General features: G+C 53.6%; 2 protein-coding genes across 4 annotated transcripts; one reads left to right on the top strand and one right to left on the bottom strand.

The window, feature by feature from the left end:
- The first annotated feature begins 900 nt into the window (after positions 1-900).
- Positions 901-20,997, top strand: LOC122372470. 2 transcript variants are annotated; one of them, XM_043349682.1, is made up of 7 exons: positions 901-968; positions 6,188-6,449; positions 6,847-7,236; positions 13,448-13,669; positions 17,536-17,756; positions 18,139-18,526; positions 18,836-20,997. In XM_043349682.1, exons 3-7 carry the CDS (start codon positions 7,123-7,125, stop codon positions 20,309-20,311), a joined length of 2,421 nt encoding a protein of 806 aa, XP_043205617.1. In that variant the 5' UTR covers positions 901-968; positions 6,188-6,449; positions 6,847-7,122; the 3' UTR covers positions 20,312-20,997. The 2 variants fall into 2 exon arrangements, with proteins under 2 accessions (XP_043205617.1, XP_043205618.1); XM_043349683.1 differs by lacking the exons at positions 901-968; positions 6,188-6,449; positions 6,847-7,236; positions 13,448-13,669 and adding an exon at positions 17,407-17,423 and having other exon boundaries at positions 17,521-17,756.
- Positions 8,100-11,778, bottom strand: LOC122372471. 2 transcript variants are annotated; one of them, XM_043349684.1, is made up of 5 exons: positions 11,474-11,778; positions 11,197-11,303; positions 10,794-10,934; positions 9,133-9,230; positions 8,100-8,905 (listed from the first exon to the last, which is right to left on the bottom strand). In XM_043349684.1, the coding sequence occupies exons 1-5, from the start codon at positions 11,723-11,725 to the stop codon at positions 8,874-8,876; spliced, it is 630 nt and encodes a 209-aa protein (XP_043205619.1). In that variant the 5' UTR covers positions 11,726-11,778; the 3' UTR covers positions 8,100-8,873. The 2 variants fall into 2 exon arrangements, 1 of the variants encoding a protein (XP_043205619.1); XR_006254879.1 differs by lacking the exon at positions 8,100-8,905 and having other exon boundaries at positions 8,912-9,230; positions 11,632-11,775.
- Positions 20,998-22,314: the final 1,317 nt, after the last annotated feature.

The following is a 22,314-nucleotide window of genomic DNA, read 5'->3' as shown; positions in this document are numbered from 1 at the left end:
TTCACTGGTGGTGAATCCTCGTAATGTAGAGATAATATCCTCTAGGACCTCCGTTACGATTTTATATTCCTAAACAATGTGGCCGACCAATTATGCTTGCCTACGTTCAGGCATTATCCCTGATGCTTATCCGCCCACTACAACATGTGTTGTCTGTCAATCAGCCATCGCTCGACGACGGGATCAATTCTAACCATCGGTACTCGGTTGTCAATTCACCCACCCCGTTTCCCTAAAAATAGACGGGTCAGACTCGGCCTGGGTCCTAACGAGTCCTAGAATCGCCAAGGACGGGATCGGGTCGCCGTTATTGCACCGGTCTTAGCGTCTTTTGGTACATGTAGAGTAGACAGCTTCGACCACGGACGTCGGACCGTTCTACGAATGTACGCACCATCCAGGCCTAAGATGCGTCGAGCTTTATAAGTATGCAGTCTAGATCAATCAAAATAACAATGGTGGTATGCAAACGTTAAAATCTCTCCCCAACTCCCGCAACGTCCAACGCTCCTCCGTTATACGCTCGCTCGATGCGTCCGCCGAGCCGGCTTGCCTCCAATGACGTCATCGGCCGGCCGGCGGCGTTCAAGGTCAAACGGCTGGTGTCCTTACCTGGAGTTCCATAGCCTTGGTTACGTAGAAGAGCTGACATTGCACTAAAAAGCAGCAACATTTCGACAAAAGTGAAGCTCAGTGGGCTTCCCATTTGTAGGTGTTTACCTGTAGTTAATAAGTTTCGAAAATTGTAGTTCAGTTTATTTTTGGTCAGTAAATAAGATTCGGTTTGGAAATATAATGTTTCAGCCTTTAAGGGGCTTCAACAAATAAATATTATGGTTGGATGAAATTCTGCTGCGTTTTTGCAGCCCTAAACAGGTTCTAATTATGCCGCGCTTCATATGTTTGCGCCGCACGACCACGTTTGCGCGCAAATATCGAAACATCTCGTTTGCGCGGCGCTTACGTAGGTATGTAAATCCGTTTCAGTGTTTTTTCCTAGTATTTTAGGTATTAGTAAGCCTGGCGTCCCAGGAAGATGCCAGATTGGGACGACGGAGATATATAGACCAAAACAAACTTGACCTAATGTGATAAACCGCCCATTACTGTCGTGTCCGGACAAAATTTCGTCTGACATTTTTTCGTCGGACAGTTTTTCGTCCGCAGATTTTCGTCCGACTTTTTTTCGTCTCGCATTTTTTCGTCTGTACATTTTTTCGTCTGTGCATTTTTTCGTCTGTACATTTTTTCGTCCGTACATTTTTTCGTCCGGACATTTTTTCGTTCGTATATTTTTTCGTCGGTACATATTTTCGTCCGGACATTTTTTCGTTCAATAAATTTTACGTCTGTTCACCCAAGGTTGAGTGAAAACATAGTACAATGCTATTCAACTGTGGAGGCAAATGATGTCATAATAATACTCGGGGCGAAGCAGTGCAGTGCCGAAGGCAATGCCTTAGGAGAGATTACAGGCAATGGTAAGTCAAATATTTTTAGGTTAAGTGGTTGTGTATCTGGCTTCAGGCCGAAGGCCTGAAGCCTGATGCATAACCACTTAACCTAAAAATATTTGACTTACCATTGCTTGCAATCTATTCATGCAAGTAACTTTTTCCTTATCCCCCGGTAGGCAAACATCAGTAGGTAAGGCTAGGTAAGGTTAGGTTAGGTTAGGTTAGGTTAGGTTAGGTTACGTTACGTTAAAATTGTAGACGAAAAAATGTCCGGACGAAAAAACGCACAGACGAAAAAATATACGAACGAAAAAATGTCCGGACGAAAAAATGTACAGACGAAAAAATGTACAGACGAAAAAATGCACAGACGAAAAAATGTACAGACGAAAAAATGCGAGACGAAAAAAAGTCGGACGAAAATCTGCGGACGAAAAATTGTCCGACGAAAATCTGCTGGACGAAAAACCGTCATGGAATCCATTACTGTCGAATGTGGTGCTCTCACTAATATTCGTTTTCTGTCTTGTCCTCAGGTCAAGGTTTATGTTTATGTTTGTTTATGTTTATTTGCTCATCACCAACAGGTACAGATAAAACCCGGTTACACGTGAAGTCATGGATAAATATAAGATAAATCTATATGAATACACGCAACCCTTCGGACGGACAAAAGCTCAATAAAAGCCAGCTCGTGCAGCATGGAGCCTTACAGAGGCCTTGTACACTGATATCGGAGAATAAAAGAAGTCTAGAGATGTGTTGTCTCTTAAAAGCTCATTGCACCTCGATGGGATACGGCAGAAGGTATTGTTTTTGATCGTTGCCACTCGAGCAAACGGCACATGCCAAAGAGCTGGGGACCTGTTGCGTCTGACAGGTGTCGACAGCTGAAACTGATGTAGCAGCTGAGGACAGTCAATGTGGCCGTGAAACACACCGTAAAGGAACATCAGGTCATGTTGCATGAGACGTGATTTGATCGAGGGAACGTTAAAATGCTGAAGTAGGTGATCATAGCTAAGATTTTGTGAGCAAGTGTTACTAGAACAGGCCAGCCAGATGAGAAATGTGTGCTGAATACGTTCGAGTCTTTTGAGGTGAGTCACAGCTGCACCAGACCAGACCACACTGCCGTATTCGATGATGGAGCGAACATGAGCGTAAAACACAGACAGTAAAGGCTTAAAACTGACCCTGGCGCGGCGCGGGACGGCCGATCGCTGCATGCTTCTGATCAGCAGACCGACCATGCGTTTCGCTTTGGCGACCGTGGCATCTACGTGACCAGCAAAGGTCAGTTTGCTGGTAGGTACAACACACTCATATCAGTCGAATTTAGTTGAATAAAAACATTGTATTCATACTATAACTTTTGGTACCACACCTAACCTTACCTACAACCTGCAACGTACAAACCGACAACCTACAAACCTGCAACCTAACCTACAAACCTACCTACCCTACAAACCTACAAACCTAGGTATCGGTAACCCTGGCGTCACCGGTACCTAGTGTTTTCGTGCAAGGCTAAGGTTTCCTGTATTAGGCCGCCGTGCCAAGCCGAAGCATGCTGTGACGTCACTGGGTAAGAGATGATAAAGTACCACGCTATCAGTATCGACCGACTCAGAACAACTCAAACTGACTCAGACCGACTCAACCGACTTAAATCGATTCCGATCGACTCCGACAGACTCAAAACGACTCAGGCAAACTCTAATCGACTCAGGTAGACTCAAGGTGACTCGACCGACTCAAACTGATTCAGATCGACTCAGACCGACTCCAACTAACTCAGACCGACTCAACCAACTCAAATCGATTCTGATCGACTCAAATCGATTCCGATCGACTCCGACAGACGCAGACCGACTCAGGGAGACTCAGACCGATTCAGATAGATTCTCAGACCGACTCAGATAGACTCAGAACGACTCAAACTGACTCAGACCGACTCAACCGACTCAAATCGATTCCGATCGACTCAGTAAGACTCAGAACCAGGGCTGCGGAGTCGGAGTCGGAGTCGGTCCGAGTCGACAGTTGTGACCGGAGTCGGAGTCGGAGTCTGAGTCGATTTTAGAAACCTGAGCCGGAGTCGGAGTCACCGAAAATCTGTCGACTCCGCAGCCCTGCTAGGTCTGCGGAGTCGGAGTCGGGAGTTGGAGTCGGTCGGAGTCGACAATTCTGCCCGGAGTCGGAGTCGGAGCTAGTTTTTGAAAGCCGGAGTCGGAGTCGGAGTCGCCGAAAATCCATCGACTCCGCAGCCCTGCTCAGAACTATTCAAACCGACTCAGGCAGACTCATACTGACTCGACCAACTCAAACTGATTCAGGTCGACTCAGACAGACTCAGATAGACTCAGAACGACTCAAAATGACTCAGACCGACTCAACTAACTCTAATCGATTCCGATCGACTCAGACAGACTCAGATAGACTCAAATCGACTCAGGCAGACTCTCACTGACTCGATCGACTCAAACCGATTCAGATCGACTCAGATAGACTCAATCAATTCCGATCGACTCAGACAGACTCGAAACGACTCAGGGAGACTCAAACCGACTCGGGCACACTCAAACTGAATCGACCGACTCAAACCGATTCATATCGACTCAACCCGACTCAGCTAGACTCAGAACGACTCAACCTGACTCAGACCGAATCAACCGACTCAAATCGATTCCGATCGACTCAGACAGACTCAGAACGATCAGACTCAGACAGACTCAGTCAGACTAACCGACTCAACCGACTCAAACCGATTTAGACCGACTCAGACAGACCCAGTGGTGACCTGAATCATCAGACCTGAATCGGTTTGAGTCGGTCGAGTCAGTTTGAGTGTGCCGAGTCGGTTTGAGTCTGCATGAGTCTGTCTGAGTCTGTCTGAGTCTGCCTGAGTCCGTCTGAGTCGATCAGAATCAATTTGAGTCGGTTGAGTCGGTCTGAGTCAGTTTGAGTCGGTCTGAGTCTATTAGAGTCGGTCTGAGTCGATCTGAATCGGTCTGAGTATGCCTGCGTCGATTTGAGTCTGCCTGAGACTCTCTGAGTCGTTCTGAGTCTGTCTGGGTCGATTGGAACGATTTTAGTCGGTTGAGTCGTTCTAAGTCAGTTTGAGTCGTTCTGAGTTTATCTGAGTCGGTCTGAGTCGATCTGAATCGGTCTGAGTCGGCCTGAGTCTGTCTGAGTCGTTCTGAGTCTGTCTGAGTCGATCGGAATCGATTTAAGTCGGTTGAGTCGGTCTGAGTCAATTTGAGTCGTTCTGAGTCGGACTGAGTCGATCTGAATCGGTTTGAGTCGGTCGAGTCAGTTTGAGTCTGCCTGAGTCGGTCTGAGTCTATCTGAGTCTCAGTCGATACTGATAGCGTGGTAAGTTATCTTCTCTTACCCAGTGACGTCACAGCATGCTTCGGCTTGGCACGGCGGCCTAATACAGGAAACGTTAACTTTGAACGAAAACGCTACCGGTGACGCCAGGGTTACCGATACCCAAACCTACACCTACAACGGTATCTGGCATCTTCCTGGGACGCCAGGCTTACTTATACCCCTACAACCTACCAGCTTACCAACCATGCCTACTTCATCTGGGCCTTGTTAACAACTGGATTCAGTCAGCTAGTTGGCCAGCTGGGGCCGTATTATAGCCAATAATATATAGATATAAGCATAGTACTAGATGGACATACACTTGTAAAATGGCAATAGAAGATAAATAACTAGATCGATATTTAGTCTTTTATATCTAGCATTGATATATAACAATCTCTGTGACCACAATCTCTGCTAGCACCATCATATGGCGTCAGCCGGCAAATAATCCAGTTAATAGCACGGCCCCTTCATATATACATATACCTCTAAGACTTGGGGGCGGGCGCAGTTAGGTATCACTTAACAGTCAAGGACAGCGACGGCCAATTATGGGATGAATTTGGCGACAGTTTCTTTGAAGCAATGGCTGAATGACTGATGGTTGTAAATGTCACCTGCAAGTTGCAGAAATTTAACCTGATCTATCTCAAATAAATGTGTATTTCCTTCCTGTGCAAATCAAGTTACTCTCTATGAGCTCTCATCTCATAGCAGATAGTAGAGTAGGTAATAGGTATGTCAGCATCTTGACATAAGTTGTTTTAAAATGTGTCATTCTTTTAACAACCCTGTATTTGCTTGAATACCACTACCCCCCCCCCCCCCTCCTCAATGCCATGGATTAGGTATTCCTAGATGGGACACTCCGCCGATTTTCCGACCACCCACGAGTCCACGACGGCGAGGGTGTAGGCGTCATTTAAGGTAGGCCTGCTATGGACAGAGAGTGTCTAATGGTTCCGTATGTAATAGTGACTAAATGGAGCCATCATAATTATTTAAAAAAAAGACTAAAAATATGTTTAAAGTGTCTGAAATCGTGTCTTACAAGCTAAAGCTCGCTAATTTCGCTCTCCGCGTTTTCAGCACGCACGCCGCCCGCCGGCGCACTCGCCACCGATGTTTCGGCGCTCTGCCACCAGGGCGTCCGCTTGGTCGCCGGAGCTAGTGTTGGGGAATAGGGAGTGTCCTATCCAGGAATACTTCATCCATGTCAATGCTGTACTGACCCCTTGTGTCTTTCAAGTTTAGCCCTGTGGCTATTTACTGACCTGACCAGTGGCCTCCTGTGTTCCTCAATGCCTTGGCCCCAGCAGTCAGCACTTACCTTCTTCTGTATCCCTCAGCCCTGTGGGCCCTGTGCTGTGGCCATGGTGCCGCCTTCACAGCTGTTTGTGCGGACGGGCGATGGCAAACCGATGGAGTTTTACCTGGATGCGGGCCTGCCACGCCGGAGCGGTGCCGGCTGCAGGCGCTGGTGGTGGGCCACGGCGGCACGCTGGTGACCAACCCGGCGCGCCGTCGGCATGCAGTGACTCTAGGCGCTGGCGTGCCGGGATCGCAGCAGCGCCCGGACGTCTGTGATCGGCAGGACACCTTCAGCATCAAGTGAGTGAAAGAAGGGGACGGGGACCTTCAGCAGGCAGTCATTGAGAGAAGGGGATGGGAGGGACCTTCAGCAGCCAGTGAGTGAAAGGAGGGAGGGACATTCAGCAGTCAGTGAGTGAAAGGAGAGGAGGGGACCTTCAGCAGTCAGTGAATGGGAGGAGGGGACCTTCAGCAGTCAGTGAGTGAAAGGAGGGACGGGAGGGACCTTCAGCAGCCAGTGAGTAGGAGGATGGGAGCTTCAGCAGTCAGTGAATGGGAGGAGGGGACCTTCAGCAGTCAGTGAGTGAAAGGAGGGATGGGAGGGACTGACACGACCTTCGACAGGCCGGTTGGCGAGCCTCTCTGTATCGGTCTGTGCTCCGATTCCTTTGTACTGAGCGTCTGTCTGTTCCGGCAGGTTCGTGGACGAGTGTGTGCGCAAGGGCCGGGTGGTGGACCTGTGTCCATTCAGGCTGCAGTCCACCTCTCGATACAGCCGGTCGGAGTGGGTGAACGACGTGCTGCTCGGCTGGTGCGCCTGGTCTGACCTGGCAGTGTGGAAGGCGCCCCCGACTCTGACACCGACGAGGAGCTGGCACTGCGGGCTGCTGCCCTCAAGGCGGGCGACGGCCGGCTGGGCTTCACCCGTGAGAAGGATGAGGCGCTGGTGCGCTTCGTGGCCGAGTACGGTGACATGAAATACCCATCGGTGATGACGCTCAAATTCTGGTTCTGGATGGCGTTCCGGCTGCCGGCGGTGCTGTCCGGCCACTCACCGCCGTCGCTCTTCGACCGCTATTTCAAACAGGTGACTGCAGTGCACATCCACTTCAGCAAACAAAGGGGGACGAAGGGACAGTGGGAAAATTTTGGGCTGGAACACTAGGAGGGGACAGACAGACAGTAGAAACACTGTAAGAGTTGGATGGACATTGGACAGTGACCATTCATGCCGGGAGCGGATGGCATACATAGATGGATTTGATGTCATGCCGTGATGAGGCCAGCCGCCGCCTATGTAAGAATTTCGCTCCAACAAGTTTCTGTGTTATCCAATCTGTGTGTAGAGGTGCTGTTAACTCTTCCTGTTTAGGTGTTTTGCCAGCCGCCACGCATGGGGGCCTGGATCCCCGCCTTTCGGCCCCTGTAGGAGCTAGAGCTTCGCGGCAAAAGCGAGCATGTCGTCCGTGGCGAGAGGAAGCCAGCCGATGATATCCAATTTTAAGGATAGGCCATTGGTTGACCTTCCAGGTCAGGTCAATGACCCAAAAGTCGGGAACATCGGGAACTGTGAGAACTACGTAGTGAGGTTGTTTTGAAGTTTTCGGGGTGCAGTGGTCAGTGGTCACGAATTTCATGTTAGTTCTGGTCACGGATTGTCGCTAGTATGCATTAAGACCAGGCTGGGTCAGGTCAGGTCAACTATATGGGCCTTGCCGGGTATTTATAGTAGGTGTCAACTGTCAACCACTACTGACAGCCTCGCAACACGTTACGAAGGCCCCAAAACTACCTCGTTCATTCAAATGGTTGCTAAATTCGAAATCAGCTAACTACCCTGGAGACATACAAAACTCGAAGAGTGAACCAAAGTCATCAAAGGTCAATGGCCTGACCTTCATGGGACCTGGACACCCACCTGACCACAGTGTTGTATCTTGAGACACTCTGTTAAACCGGGTGCGGTATATTTTACTTTAGCAACAGCACCATACCGACGGCTGGCTCAGCGGTGACCGACCGACTCCCCCCGACCGACCGGCCAGCACGACGCGGCCCTGACCGTCCGATACGATCACGTGACTGACCGATCAACGGTCAGCCAATCACAAAACGAGACACCAGACAGCCAGACACAGACAGCGAGACGCCAGACCAAACTGGGCGGGTACCCGCGCACTGGGGATGGGTAACCGCTCCGGAATGTTCCCAGCACACAACACCCTCCCATTTAAATCAAGAGTTAGCCTTGCAATTAAACAAAATCAACTTCGACAGATACATTATGACCTCTAGTAGCGCACCACAGGCCGTCTATTTCTAAGCGGGTATCGTCGTGGAGCGTCAGCGTCAACGCCCATCTGCCTGGGGACATTTGCGCTCACGGACGGACGCTCCGGCGATGGTTCACCAAATAGTGAGCCGCGGTCGAATCGCGGCGGGGAGAATCGAGGGGAGACGACACCGGGCTCCACTCGCTGTAGCGCAGCGTCTGGCACGTGACGCTCCGGGAAGACGCGACCGGCGCTCTCATCTCGTCTCAGTGTCGACGGCCGAGCAGGAGAGGTCGACCCGGCGCCGCCGATGGCCGACTCCAGACGCTCAGCAGGCGGTTCAGCCGGCTCCGCAGCAGCAGCGGGAGCAGTAGCGGAACGGCCGGCCAGACGATCGGGGACATCGGCGCCGCAGATGTCGCCACCGTGCTCCAGCTCCTCAGCAGTCTCCTCAGCAGTCTCCAGACTGGGCGCCGATGCAGCCTGTGAGTACAATTGATTGATGTGACGCTTGTGTACCTGCCCATTGGACATCCGGACCCAGTACAGAGGATGACGATTTTTGACAACAATAGCAGGGCACCACACAGCCTTCTCTCTGCCGAATTTCCGAGCCCACACAGTTTGACCAACAACAAACGCAGGCCTCACTCGAGTATGCCTTCTTTTGTGACTTTCTACCAAGTTCTCCTGTTTCCTGATCACGTTACCTTGAAGGTCCGGCTTCAGTTTATCGAACCTGGTGACCGGCTTGTATCCGATGAGCAGCTTGCCAGGAGACTCCCCGGTCGTTGCGTGCGGCGTCGCCCTGTACAAGAAAAGCCATTTAGACACAGCCTCCTCAGCACATACGTCAGTCAATCTGTCAAGCCGTACCTTGAGCTCTCGGACAGCACGTTCAGCCAAGCCATTCGAAGCAGGCGAGTAAGGGCTATCGTGCGATGCTGAATGCTGTTCCTGTTCAAAAACTCTTGGAATTCTGAGCTAATGAATGTTGGGGCATTGTCTGTGACAATGACGTCGGGCAGACCGAAACGCGCGAATATTGAAGTCAGTTTCTTGATCGTGGTACGTGCATCAATGGAACTCATGATCTCTACCTCGATCCATTTTGAAAAGGCATCACAGACAACCATGTAATACCTGCCCTTCCTCGGGCCGGCAAAGTCAATGTGCAGTCTGGACCAGGCCTTCACTGGATATTGCCACGGATGGAGCTCTTCTTTAGGAGGATCTGGACTCTGGGATCTGCATACAAAACATGATGCGGCTAGCTCCTCGATATTTCGGTCAATCCCAGGCACCAAACTGTTGTTCTAGCCAAAGCTTTCATTTTGACTACCCCGAAGTGACAACTGTGGAGTTCTTCCAGGACAGACTTTCGAGCCGCCTCAGGTATGACCACTCTTGTTCCCCACATTACACAGCCTCCGATCATGTAGAGCTCAGTCTGTCTATCTGCATAGGGTTTCAGATCAGAGCTCACGTTCTGTGACCATCCCATTCGAATAGAATGGATGACCTTGCTGAGAACAGGATCCCTGTTCGTCAGTCTTTCCACTTTAGGGGCACTCAAAATGTTGGCCTCTTCAAGGTAATTGATGAGTAAGACATCCTCTTCCTCAGGAGGGATGTAACTCTGCCCTACTGACTGTGTCAGTCGGCTCAGACCATCAGCGTGAGCAATGTCATTTGTTGACTTGTATCTGATCGTATAGGTATACTGGGAAAGCTTCAGCGCCCAGCGTTTGATTCTGGCGCTTGTCATCTCTGGCATGCCGCTGTTCTCTCCAAAGAGCTTGATAAGAGGCTTGTGATCTGTGACCAGTTCAAATTTTGCCCCATATAAGTAGTCACGGAAGGCGGTGACACCAAATATGATAGCTAGGGACTCTCTTTCGATTTGACTGTACTGCTTTTCTGCTGTCTGTAGCGTCCTAGACGCATATCCTATCGGCCTCTCAGACCCATCTGGAAACGCATGTGAGAGCACAGCTCCGATCCCACGAGCGGAGGCGTCACAGGTGAGGACTAGTGGGAGGTCAGGATCAAAATGAACCAGGAGTTGGTTAGACGTGAGCAATCGTTTGCATTCCTCGAAAGCCCTTTGATGCTCTTGTTCCCAGGACCACGGTGTACTCTTTTTGAGGAGCTCAAAGAGCGGGTGTAGCGTTTGGGCTCTGCTGGGGATGAACCGGGAATAATAATTGACGATGCCGAGAAACGACTTCAGCTCAGAGACATTTGTGGGAGGAGGTGACTGGGTTATGGCTCGAACCTTGGCCTCCGTGGTACTAAGGCCATCTTTGTCGACGACATGACCAAGATACTCAACGCGGGGGACCAAGAAGTGACACTTGTCCGGTCTCACCCGAAGTCCGGAGTCCTGGAGTCGTTGCAGCACTTGCTCCAGACGGGACACGAGCTCGTCTTCAGCCCGTCCAGAGACCAGGATGTCGTCGAGGAAGATGAAGACTCCTGGCACGCCAGCCAGCAGCTTTTCCATTTCACGCTGAAAGATTCCCACAGCTGAGTTTATCCCGTACGGTAGCCGCAGGTAACGATACAGTCCACGGTGAGTGTTGATTGTCAGCAAGTGTCTGTGCTCCTCTGCTACTTTCAACTGTTGATATGCACGGCTTAAGTCTAGCTTGGCAAACACCTTTCCCCCAGCCAGTTGGGCAAACATGTCCTGGACCTTGGCAGGGGGTGTCTGTCTACTCGAATGGCTTTGTTAGCTGTCTGTTTGAAGTTTCCGCATATGCGGATTTTACCGTCGGGCTTCACTATCGGGACGATTTGGCACGCCCAGTCCGCAGTGCGCACTGGCTCGAGGACCCCAGCCTCGACCTCTGCGTCCAGCTGCTCCTCCACGCGTTTCCTGAAGGCATAGGGAATGTTCCGTGGACATAGAAACATGGTTTTGCATCCTCATTGACGTCAAACTTCACCTCCACGTCTTTCAGGCACCCTAGATCAGCAAAACACATCACGGTACTTTTTCTGCAGCTCTGCACCCATTGACTGTCCCCGCCCAGGATCACCTCTGACCTGTTTGATGGTTTGCCAGTCGAGCTGAAGGAACTTCATCCAGTCCCTTCCCAGAAGATTGGGTCCTGCAGTGTCGACCACGACGACGGGAAGCTCCAGGTGCTGCTCACCGTAATGAATGACGGCACTGAACTCCCCCTCGACCGGGATGGGCTCACCCGTGTACGTCCGAAGCCTGGCGCTGCATCGCCGAAGTTCAAGGCTGTCGTCGCCGCCTGTAGTCTTCACCACCTCAAAGGTGCGGGCATTCATCAGCGTGGATGCCGATCCTGTGTCAACCTCAAAGGTAACGGGCACACCAAACACTATGATATCAACTGTGATTGGAGGGGACCTTGCTTCACCCACAGTGTAACTGTACACGCTGCAAACATTATCCTCTTCAGCAGCCTGACTAGGCTCTGATACTCTGACAGACTCATCAGTCAGTACACAGTGTGTAGATTTAGCTTGCGAGGCGCGCACATGATCTTGATCATTTTTGCGACATTTGCGACTTAAGTGACCCTGCTCGCCACATGAATGACACTTGTACGTCTTAAAGCGGCATGTTTGAGGTGAATGATTAGTGCCTCCGCAGCGGAAACATTCCGATCTGACGTACCGATTGGATGGTGACCCTTTCACCTGTCGTGCAGATCCAACTCGGTGAACGTCCTGCGCCGCTGGATCGGATGACTGGGCAGCCAGCTGTCTTGCGCTCTTCGTCGCCGTCTCTGCTGCCAGTGCGATCCGCTGCGCCTGTTGGAACGTCAGAGTATCTTCCTCGGTCAACAACCGCTTCTGCAACGCCTGATCAGCGAGTCCACATACAAATCTGTCGCGTAACATATCATCTCTACTTGATCCAAAGTCGCATGGATCGGCCATGACTTTCAAGTCAGCCACAAACTCCTTTATCCCCTGTTCTGATCCTTGACATTTTTGATGGAACCGGAAACGGCTAACGATAACAGACTGCTTCGGATCCACATGATCTTGCACGGCCATGACAATATCTCTATATGACATCTCAGAGGGTCGGGTGGGTGCCAGAATGGTTTTGACTCTTTGATACGCAGTTTGCCCAATACCAGCCAAGAGAAGTGCTCTCCTTCTATCATCCTCTGAAATGCCCTGAGCCTCGCAAAAGAACTCAAATCGTTCAATGTAATCCCTCCAGGTGCCTTGACGTTCATCAAATTCGCCAATGGCGGACGTGAGACATACCGTGGGCTGGTGCATTGTTGCGATACCTGTTGCCGGCTTCCTCTCATCTGAATCACTCATCTTGCCGTGGGTTCTTGCCTCGTCGCCACTGTTGTATCTTGAGACACTCTGTTAAACCGGGTGCGGTATATTTTACTTTAGCAACAGCACCATACCGACGGCTGGCTCAGCGGTGACCGACCGACTCCCCCCGACCGACCGGCCAGCACGACGCGGCCCTGACCGTCCGATACGATCACGTGACTGACCGATCAACGGTCAGCCAATCACAAAACGAGACACCAGACAGCCAGACACAGACAGCGAGACGCCAGACCAAACTGGGCGGGTACCCGCGCACTGGGGATGGGTAACCGCTCCGGAATGTTCCCAGCACACAACACACAGTATGTAAATCGGACCAACGTCATTACAGATGTTTAAACGGTCAAAACCACAAAAAGACTGCAAACACGCGGGTAATGTGGGCCGACATACGCTGAATCGCGATTCTGACCAAACAGTTCACGAGAAATAGGTGACATTTCAAGGTTATTGGGGTCGTGGTTATGAAATTTTCAGGGTATGTGTAAAATTGATGAACTCGATAGTCGATGGTAGTGCAAGTATCGTCGCGATCGGCAGCTTTTTGCGCGAGTTATTCGTGAAAAACGAGGGGTATCCGTTCGACAATCGACCCCCCCCCCCTATAAGTACGAGGGTCAACCCCTAAACCTGTACGGCCGCGGTGGTCGCTCTGACCCCTGACCTCGGGACGTCCTGCAGGTGGATCCACGACTGGCCGACTTCAAGTCGACGGTGCCGCTGCACATGGTGGAGAGTGCGGCCTCGACCACAGGCGCCAAGCTGCCGCTCACGGAAGATGAGCAACGCGCACTGGAAAAGTACTGTGAGGAGGAGACAAACCGGTATCAGCCGGTTCGGCAGCCAGGCAACTCGGACACCGAATCAGAGGACCTGATCGGCGCCAAGGCCTCGGGGAACAAGGTGGGCCGCGGCACTGCCGCCCCGTTGCCCCGCTGATAATTCCGCAAGATCTGAGGACGCTCCTGTCGCTCCTGGTCTCAGTCCTGACGCTCCTGGTCTCAGTCCGGCCGCTCCTGGTCACAGTCCGGCCACTCCTGGACTCAGTCTCCTGATGATTTGGCCACTCTTGACGATTATGTTCCTCCGTCTCGCCTTGAATTCTCAAATGATAGCACTAAGAGTACGTCAATGTCTCCGACCCAAACTTGTTTATAAATATGTCAGTTTTTCGTTGACAGCCCTGGGTGAAATCCCCCCTCGCACCCAAGGCTGATAATTGAATAGAAAACCATGCTATATAAATAATTGTTAGAAACCATACATCATCTTAGAAATGTTTATTCATTTAGGGGAGGATGGGGTAATTTGACCGGCAGTATAATTTGGCCGCCCCCACCTTTACAATATCGGACAAAGTGAATGAAATAATTCTAGCCTCTATTGATGTATCATTGGTGGAACCTATCCATGGAATTTTTTTCTCAAAAATCTCCCCTATAGACAACTTCAGAATGGCAATGCAGGGTAATGTGGCCTGTGCTAGTGGAGCAGCTTTGACGGTGCTCTCAGGATCGCTATGCTGGGGCGGCCGACTTGATAAGGTCGTCGTGCCGAGCTGGTTGGGTTTATAGACATTGGCGTTGGCATTGCGGCACAGTCTGCCTCCTGGGGGCTCATCAAGACAAGACACTGCGCAAGGCAACACGACGAAGATGCTAAGGATCTGCTCAAACCAAACTGATAGTCACATCTCCAGTTAGCAAACACTATCGACAACTTTTTGTAGACATCGGAAGGTTACGAGATGTGAGGATTTGAGACCGAGTTGAGTTATGTCATTGATTGCTAAAAAAAAATTGATTGAAATTAGTCGATTATTTCTTTACTAGAATAAAAAGTTAACGTGTTTCCCCAAACAACGCCCTCTCACTATTCACTTATTATAAGTTTCATTGTGAAAATATTTTTATCACAAATAGAATGCAAATGTTTGCTTCAGCATTGTATGTAAAGGAAGCGCATTTTCAGTTGTACAGGAAAATGCTGAAATAAGTCCTGAGTCTAAATCATTCGAATATAAGTGCGACACCGAGTCAGCCTAAAAATGCGTCTAAGACACAGGTCTTTGCTGACGCTGATGTTTACTCGCCTGTAAAATAAAATCAAGGCCTTATATAAACACCGGCCAAATTGCCCCACCTCACCGGCCAAATAACCCTGCTAGCGGGGCAATTTGGCCGCTTTGTAACGTCCAGATTCAGGCATAATTAGTTGCTCTATCATTTTCAGTTTACTGTATAAGAAAGTAAAATGAATGTTACACGTGCCAGCGTTGAGAGTGCAGAAATATGTCACCAATTTCGAGCTACAGCGCTTCCTAAAGAAGCGGCCAAATTACCCCATCCTTCCCTACTCCTAAAAAGCAGGTACCCAACATGTAGAAATATATAAAACTAATCTAGCCTTACTTAAGCTTACCTGGCATAATTTAACCTCACCAAACTGTATGGTTGGTTGGGCTTAATTTAAGAATGTTCTGTATAAAAAGTAAATGTACGTGTCAAATATGTGTGGTCAAACTTTTTCAGCGTAGATGGATGCCTCCTTTCCTTTCTTCTTTTGATTTTGTGAATATCCCCAGTGTTTGGAGTGTACAAATGGTAGAAATAACCCACCCTGTATTTCCTCAAATACCACTGCCCCCACCCCCACCCACCCCATCCCTCGGTGCTGTTCTGACCCCCTGTACCCCACAACTTTGTGGTCCTGGTTCTACACCTTTTTGTGTTAGCTTTTGACCATTAGACTGTAGACAAAACATTTGTACACACTCGCCATATAGGTGGCGCTACAAAAGGGCGGTTGGTCACAAAGAATCACCATTGTGCAAAGCTATTCGGCGGTCCTACTCTACAACTCTACAACTCTACAACTTGAGCGAATGGTTCAACGTTGTGCAAAACAAATCGTCAATGGTAAAAGCCGTTCGTCATATGCCGGGCTGGCTCGCTCAATGCCGAAGTCTGGCGAAGTGTCAAACTGTTTTGCAGATTGTTGTTGTTGTTGTGTGTTCCCTCCAGCCGCGTCACCGCGGTGTAGCCGTGCGGCTCTGGAGGTCCCTCACGGCGGCCGCCAGGGCCGCCACCTCTCCGTCGTTGCGGACGTCTTCCGGGTTCGGGAAAATCGTCCCGTACCTCCGGAGACGCCAGCCCATGAGGGCCGGGCACCGGAAGAAGAAGTGCCGGGGCGTGTCGGCCTCCTCCCGGCACACGGTGCACCGGCCCGCCGCACAGTCGGTGTCAGGGCACTGGCGGCGATCGTCGGAAGGGTTCCGTCCAATCCGGTGGAGGTATTGGCGGTATCCTGACCAGTGGCCCGCGCGGATCTGGTGGACGTCGACGGCCGACGATCTGTCCCCCCGTCGCGGCCGGCGGCGGCAGCCGGTTCTCCATCAGCGTCCGGTACCAGCCCTCTGGCCAGGCGGCGACGGTGCGGTCGCGGGCCAGTCTGGCGGCCGCGCGGTGGGCGGTAGCGACGTCCACCGGGACCGCCGCCTGGGGGAGCGCGGCCGCCTCCTTGGCGATCTGGTCGGCGCGCTCGTTTCCGTCGACGCCGCAATGGGACGGCACCCACTGTAGGTGGATCCGGCGGGACGGACCGGCCAGGGCCGCTAGTTCGGTCCAGATGGCGGCTCCTAGCAGGGTCTTCTGGGACGCCGGGCCCTCTCTCAGCGTCGCGAGGGCCGACTGCGAGTCCGAGCAGATGGTGATCGGCGCGCTCGGCTGGTGCGGGTGGTCGCGCAGGTGGTTCAGGGCCGCGCGGAGTGCGACCATCTCCGCCCTGAAGCTCGAGCAGAGTTGACCGGCCGGGACGCGTAGCTCGTCGGTCGCACCGTCCGGCCACTCCACAAAGGCTCCTGCTCCTCCGCTGCGGACTCCCGCATCCGCCGACCCATCCGTCCAAACCCAGATGGCTTGCTGGGGGAGGGACGCTAGGTGCCTCTGCGCCGCCTGGTGCAGTTCGTCAGGTGGGGCGTCCCGCCGCAGCGCTCCGATGTCCAGGGAGAATGTGACGTGTGGGCAGGCGGCCACCTCCCACGGCAGCGCGCGGGCGGGCAACAGGGGCTCGATCGGCAGCACGATCCCAGCAGCCCGCCAGGTGTCGTGCCCCACCCCGCGCCAGCCCGTCACAGTCTTCAGCCGGCTGGGCGGCCCGCCCTCCGCAGCAGCCCTGAGGGGGTCGCCCTCGGGGAGCGCGTGCGCCTTGGCGAGTAGTTTCGCTGCCAGGACGTCCCGGCGAGCAGCCACCGGCATCAGCCCGGCCTCCGCCATCACAGCGTGGGCCGGGGTGGACAGCGGGCAGCCGGTGATGGTGCGGGCCGCCGCCCGCATCTCCCTCTCGAGGAGCTCCACGTGGGACTGAAGTGTCGCCGGGTCGCTCATTTCAGTGTTCAATCTGTTTTACTGAACGGCTGACATGAAACACACAACGCTGGAATAGTTGTGCTCAATGCCGATTGTCGAAATGGCTCCTCAAACAATTATGGCGAATGGTTGAATTCAAATGCAAAAAGGTGTAGTATTGATCCCCAGTGTCCTTCAGCCCTGCGGCCCATGCTACCCCTCCCCCCTCCTGTGTCCCTCTCCCTCAGTCCTGTGGCCCCGGTACTGACCCCTGTGTTCCTCAGCGCCTTGGGCCCTGTGCTGTGGCCATGGTTTAGTTTAGTTAAGTTTTAGTTTATTCAATCAATCATCCACGGGCACACACCCAATGACGGATGAAGTCATAATATAAAACAATATAAAACAATGGTGCCGCCTTCACAGCTGTTTGTGCGGACGGGTGATGGCAAGCCGATGGAGTTTTACCTGGAGGCGGGCCTGCCGCGCCCGGAGCGGTGCCGGCTGCAGGCGCTGGTGGTGGGCCACGGCGGCGCGCTGGTGACCAACCCGGCGCGCCGTCGGCATGTAGTGACACTGGGCGCTGGCGTGCCGGGATCGCAGCTCCGCAAGGCCACATCTGTTCGGCGGGACACCTTCAGCATCAAGTGAGTGAAAGAAAGGGACGGGAGGGACCTTCAGCAGCCAGTGAGTGAAAGGAGGGACGGGAGGAACATTTAGCAGCCAGTGAGTGAAAGAAGGGACGGGAGGGACCTTCAGCAGTCAGTGAGTGAAAGGAGGGACGGGAGGAACATTCAGCAGCCAGTGAGTGAAAGAAGGGACGGGAGGGACCTTCAGCAGTCAGTGAGTGAAAGGAGGGACGGGAGGGACATTCGGCAGTCAGTGAGTGAAAGAAGGGGACCTTAAACAGTCAGTGAGTGAAAGAAGGGATGGAGAGGGACTGACACGACCTTCGACAGGCCGGTTGGCGAGCCTCTCTGTGTCGTGTGCTCCGATTCCTTTGTACTGAGCCTCTGTCTGTTCCGGCAGGTTCGTGGACGAGTGTGTGCGCAAGGGCCGGGTGGTGGACCTGTGTCCATTCAGGCTGCAGTCCACCTCTCGGTACAACCGCCCGGAGTGGGTGAACGACGTGCTGCTCGGCTGGTGCGCCTGGTCCGACCTGGGCGTGGAGACGGCGGTCCCCTACTCTTACTTCGTCGGCCAGCTGCACATTGTGCTGCTTAGCCTCGGCGGCGGCCGGCTGGGCTTCACCCGTGAGAAGGACGAGGCGCTGGTGCGCTTCGTGGCCGAGTACGGCATCCGGCATATTTTCCCACCAGTGACGGGTAAACTATTCTGGTTCTGGATGGCGTCTCAGCTGCCGGCGGTGCTGTCCGGCCACTCACCGCCGTCGCTCTTCGACCGCTTTTTCGAACAGGTGACTGCAGTGCACATCCATTTCAGCAAACAAAGGGGGGGGGGCGAACGGACAGTGGGAAAATTTTGGGCTGGGACACTGGGAGGGGGACAGACGGAGCACTGTAAGAGAGGGATGGACAAGGGCAAGTTGTTGGAGCTGGTGGCATATAGGGACTCGATGTTATGCTTTGATGAGGCCGGCCGCCGCTTCTGTAAGAGTTTCGCTCTAATCTAACCACTTTTCGTGTTATCCAATCTGTGTGGAAGTGTTTAAGCTGGCGTGGCCGCGGTGGCCGTTCTGACCTCAGCGTCACGGGGCGTCCCGCAGGTAGGGCCACGACTGGCCGACTTCAAGTCAACGGTGCCGCTGCACCTGTTGAAGATGGCGTCCCTTTTCACGGGCACCCGGCTACCGCTCACAGAAGATGAGCAGCGCGCACTTGCTAAGCGCAAACAGGAGGTGGAATATCGGTGTCAGCAGGTTTTGTGGCGCAGGCGCCGGCAGCTGCCCTTCTTCGCTGGCGACTCTTGCACCGAAGCAGGGGACCTGATCTGCGCCACGGACTCTGGGAACAAGGTGAGCCGCGGCGCCGCCTCCGCCGTTGCCCCCGCTGATAATTCCGCAAGATCTGAGGACGCTCCTGTCGCTCCTGGTCTCAGTCCTGACGCTCCTGGTCTCAGTCCGGCCGCTCCTGGTCACAGTCCGGCCGCTTCTGATATTTCGGCCACTCCTGACGATCCTGTAGCTCGGGACATCGTTCCTACGGCTCCTCCCACCGCTGGTACAACTACTGCTGCAGCTGACAAGGTCTTCGTGGCCTGTTCCGCTGCTGCCACTAATACGACGGCCGCCGGAAGTGCCGGACTGGATATGGGCTCAAGCGATGTCAGTATGGCGCCGGCTGGCGCGGGCGGCACCCACCCAGCCGCCGCAGCCTCCGTGAGTCCGGAGGGAGTGGCGGCGGCGATTTCTGCGGGACGCCGCGGGCGGCGGCTGCGCTCGGCTAGCTTGTCACGAAGCTCGGTGTCGAGCTCAGACAACTTCCAATCACCGCCCAGGAAGACGCCACTGCTGGCCGGCGAGCGGAGCAGCCAGCCCGGTCCGTCTGGCGTGAGGCCGGCGCCGAAAAGTAGCTCCGCTGACAGCGGCGCCAGCGCGCCGGACACTGCCCAGCCGGCGCAGATGAGTCTCGAACCGAGCAGCTCCACTGACGGCGACGCCAGCGCAGATACGTCACGATCGTCGCGCCGCCAATGGCAGGCGTACTCGAGGGCCGAGGAGGACGTGCTGGTGCGCCGTGTGCTGGCCGAGCACGCGGCCGGCGGCCTGCTGGGCGGTCGCCGCGTCTGGCAGAAGATAGAGGACAGTGGCGTGCTGCCGGGCCGCTCCTGGCAGTCGCTTAAGGAGCACTGGCGCCGCACGGCGCCGCGGCTTCGCAACAACTCCCAGCTGACGGAGAGCCAGCGGCGCCAGCTGTGCCGCGCGCTGCGCCGGCCGACCGGGCGCCCCGGCGGCGGCCGACCGCCAAATGAGCCTCATTCGCCGGCGCGGCCTTACACTCGCGCCGAGGACCTGGCCGTGTTGCGGTTCCTCCGGGAGGAACCGGGGCGCGTGGTCAACATCTCGGGCCGCGCGCTGTGGCAGGATATGTCCGTGGCACTGAACAGGTCCGGCCGGTCGGTCAGGAGCTGGCAGTCACTGAAGGAGCGCTTCCACAAGCGGATCGCGCCTGCACTGCACCATGAGTACAACGAAGTGGACAGCGTCTTCCGCGTCTTCCTGGCTGCCGAGCTGGGCCTGTAACGGCCGCGCGGTGAGGACGGCGGAGCACGGGGGCCGGTGCTAGTGTGTGAGTTGGTGAGCCGGTGCGGCTGCCAGTGAGGGGTGGGCTACGCCTCGCGCGGGGTGGCATCGATCTCCCAGTCTTTCCGGGTGGGGCGGTGGGTCGCGGGTCCCGTCCAGGAGTGGGATCTCTCCCAGCCATGGCACATGGTGTGTTGCGCACTCGTTTAAGGCTGCCTGTTGTGAATTTTGCTTTTGCTTTTGTTCCCTTTGGCATGAAATAGCTGGTAGACTTATCATGGATATGGACATTACCCAGATCCCCTTTTTTCGAAGCCTAGTTTTACTTTGTCGCTGCCCGCTAGACTGCAAGTTAAAGCTCAGGTCAAGGCTATTGCTCAGACTCTTTTTGGCGGCCAAAACTGGCCCGCTAGTCACTCCGTCTATGTAATGGAGTCATAGCGTGGCGTGCCGCCGCGGCTCGTGAAGTTCACTGAGTTTGTGATTTTAGCTGTGCCAGGCTGAGCGCTCGCCGTCTCTGTTCATTCTTCATCGAGGTAGGGACGGGAAGGCATGTTTGCTGCTTTTTCGCTGGTACGGAGTCCCTCTTCAACCGTTTTCGCATGTGCAGTGGAATGCTATGCCGTGCGAGGGTTTTGAGTAACCGCCACTTTGTAAGTCCTGAATTTACTTTTTTATCAAAGGTTTTTGCTCGACAATGAGTTACGAGTGGACGACTACCAAAAATGGACGACTACCAAAAAGGTCTAGAGTTTGGAGAGCTATTTTTTGGCGCGATGATGTCGCGCCTTCCCGGGTTGGTACCTTCGACTGTGGCCCGCGTTTTGAAGGACGGGGATCAAACGCCAGGGCAGCCGCCAGCCTGTTGACTGGACCTAGAGTAGTTATGTACAGTTGACTAAAGGATTATGTTCCACTCCCCAGAAGCTACCAGTTGACTGGAACGCTGAGTTGTGCCGCTTATGACGCAATGTAGTGTATTTATGATGAGCGTTGGGTCACAGCATTGTCTTCCGCCCGTGTAGTGCGGCACAGCCTATCACTCCAGGCGACTGATTGCCTATGAAAAGTGGAGCATCCTTCTGAAGTCCGCTGTACAGGCAGCTGGTGTGGGCCTGGGGCGGTGGGTCGAGTTAGAAGGCGCTCTGATGGGCTGCTCAGTCTGGATTGCTGGGTCGTCTAACGGGGCTGGGTGAGTGGGGTAGGGGCACTTATCACCATAGAGGAGCGAGGAGCAAAGCGGGGAAGACGTGACGCGTCGAGATGTGAAGAAGAGGTGAGCGCAAAACAAAGGGAGAGGAAGAGAGAGAGAGAGAGAGAGAGAGAGAGAGAGAGAGAGAGAGAGAGAGAGAGAGAGAGAGAGAGAGAGAGAGAGAGAGAGAGAGAGAGAGAGAGAGAGAGAGAGAGAGAGAGAGAGAGAGAGAGAGAGAGAGAGAGAGAGAGAGAGAGGTTGGGGAGACTGCTGTGGGGAGAGCCGGAGCGAGGGGAGCGGCGCCGCTGGTCGGCGGGCGGGCGGGCCGGATATTTGATACCGTAGCGCAGCGGTCGGTTTGTGCCATCAGCTGCAGACGGTAGTAATTAACCCGGAGGAGGGCCGGCCCGGAGCCATCCGGAACAGACACCGGAGCACCGCCGGCGGCCGAAGACCGGCAGCTCTGACGGCCATCCGTACCGCGCCGCGAGCCGTGACCGGATACGGAACGGGCGGGCTGCCGATGGCCTATTGTATACGTAATACGTACTTATCAAATAGTACGCGAATTACGAATGCATCATCTTTGCCCACTAGGTATATCTACCTTTACCTACGTTCCTAGACGGGTGATGAAAAGGTAGGTGTTCATCATCGCATGCGCTTTCCCAAGAAATAGTTCATGTTAATCCCACCTACTCCAGAGATATTGCAAACAACTTTGGCAGAACACTGGGGACAAGTCAATTTGAGAAGAACTCCATGAACTAGCGGGAATCTAATATTCTCGCCAGAGGCTGCCTCATCATTA

The sequence above is a fragment of the Amphibalanus amphitrite genome, unplaced genomic scaffold, assembly GCF_019059575.1.
Source record: "Amphibalanus amphitrite isolate SeventyFive unplaced genomic scaffold, NRLGWU_Aamphi_draft 001363F_arrow, whole genome shotgun sequence".
In the NCBI taxonomy this organism is placed as follows: Eukaryota; Metazoa; Arthropoda; class Thecostraca; order Balanomorpha; family Balanidae; genus Amphibalanus; species Amphibalanus amphitrite.
This window is presented reverse-complemented; position numbering and strand designations above follow the sequence as displayed.

Excerpts from the sequence above, each read along its gene's own strand:
- LOC122372470 (XM_043349682.1), top strand. The coding sequence starts at position 7,123 with ATGAAATACCCATCGGTGATGACGCTCAAATTCTGGTTCTGGATGGCG. Across the intron at positions 7,237-13,447 it reads TCGACCGCTATTTCAAACAG|GTGGATCCACGACTGGCCGA; the intron begins GTGACTGCAGTG and ends GACGTCCTGCAG. Across the intron at positions 18,527-18,835 it reads TCGACCGCTTTTTCGAACAG|GTAGGGCCACGACTGGCCGA; the intron begins GTGACTGCAGTG and ends GGCGTCCCGCAG.
- LOC122372471 (XM_043349684.1), bottom strand. The coding sequence starts at position 11,725 with ATGAATGCCCGCACCTTTGAGGTGGTGAAGACTACAGGCGGCGACGAC. Across the intron at positions 11,304-11,473 it reads ACTGGCAAACCATCAAACAG|GAAACGCGTGGAGGAGCAGC; the intron begins GTCAGAGGTGAT and ends CTATGCCTTCAG. Across the intron at positions 10,935-11,196 it reads CCCGATAGTGAAGCCCGACG|CGTGAAATGGAAAAGCTGCT; the intron begins GTAAAATCCGCA and ends GGAATCTTTCAG.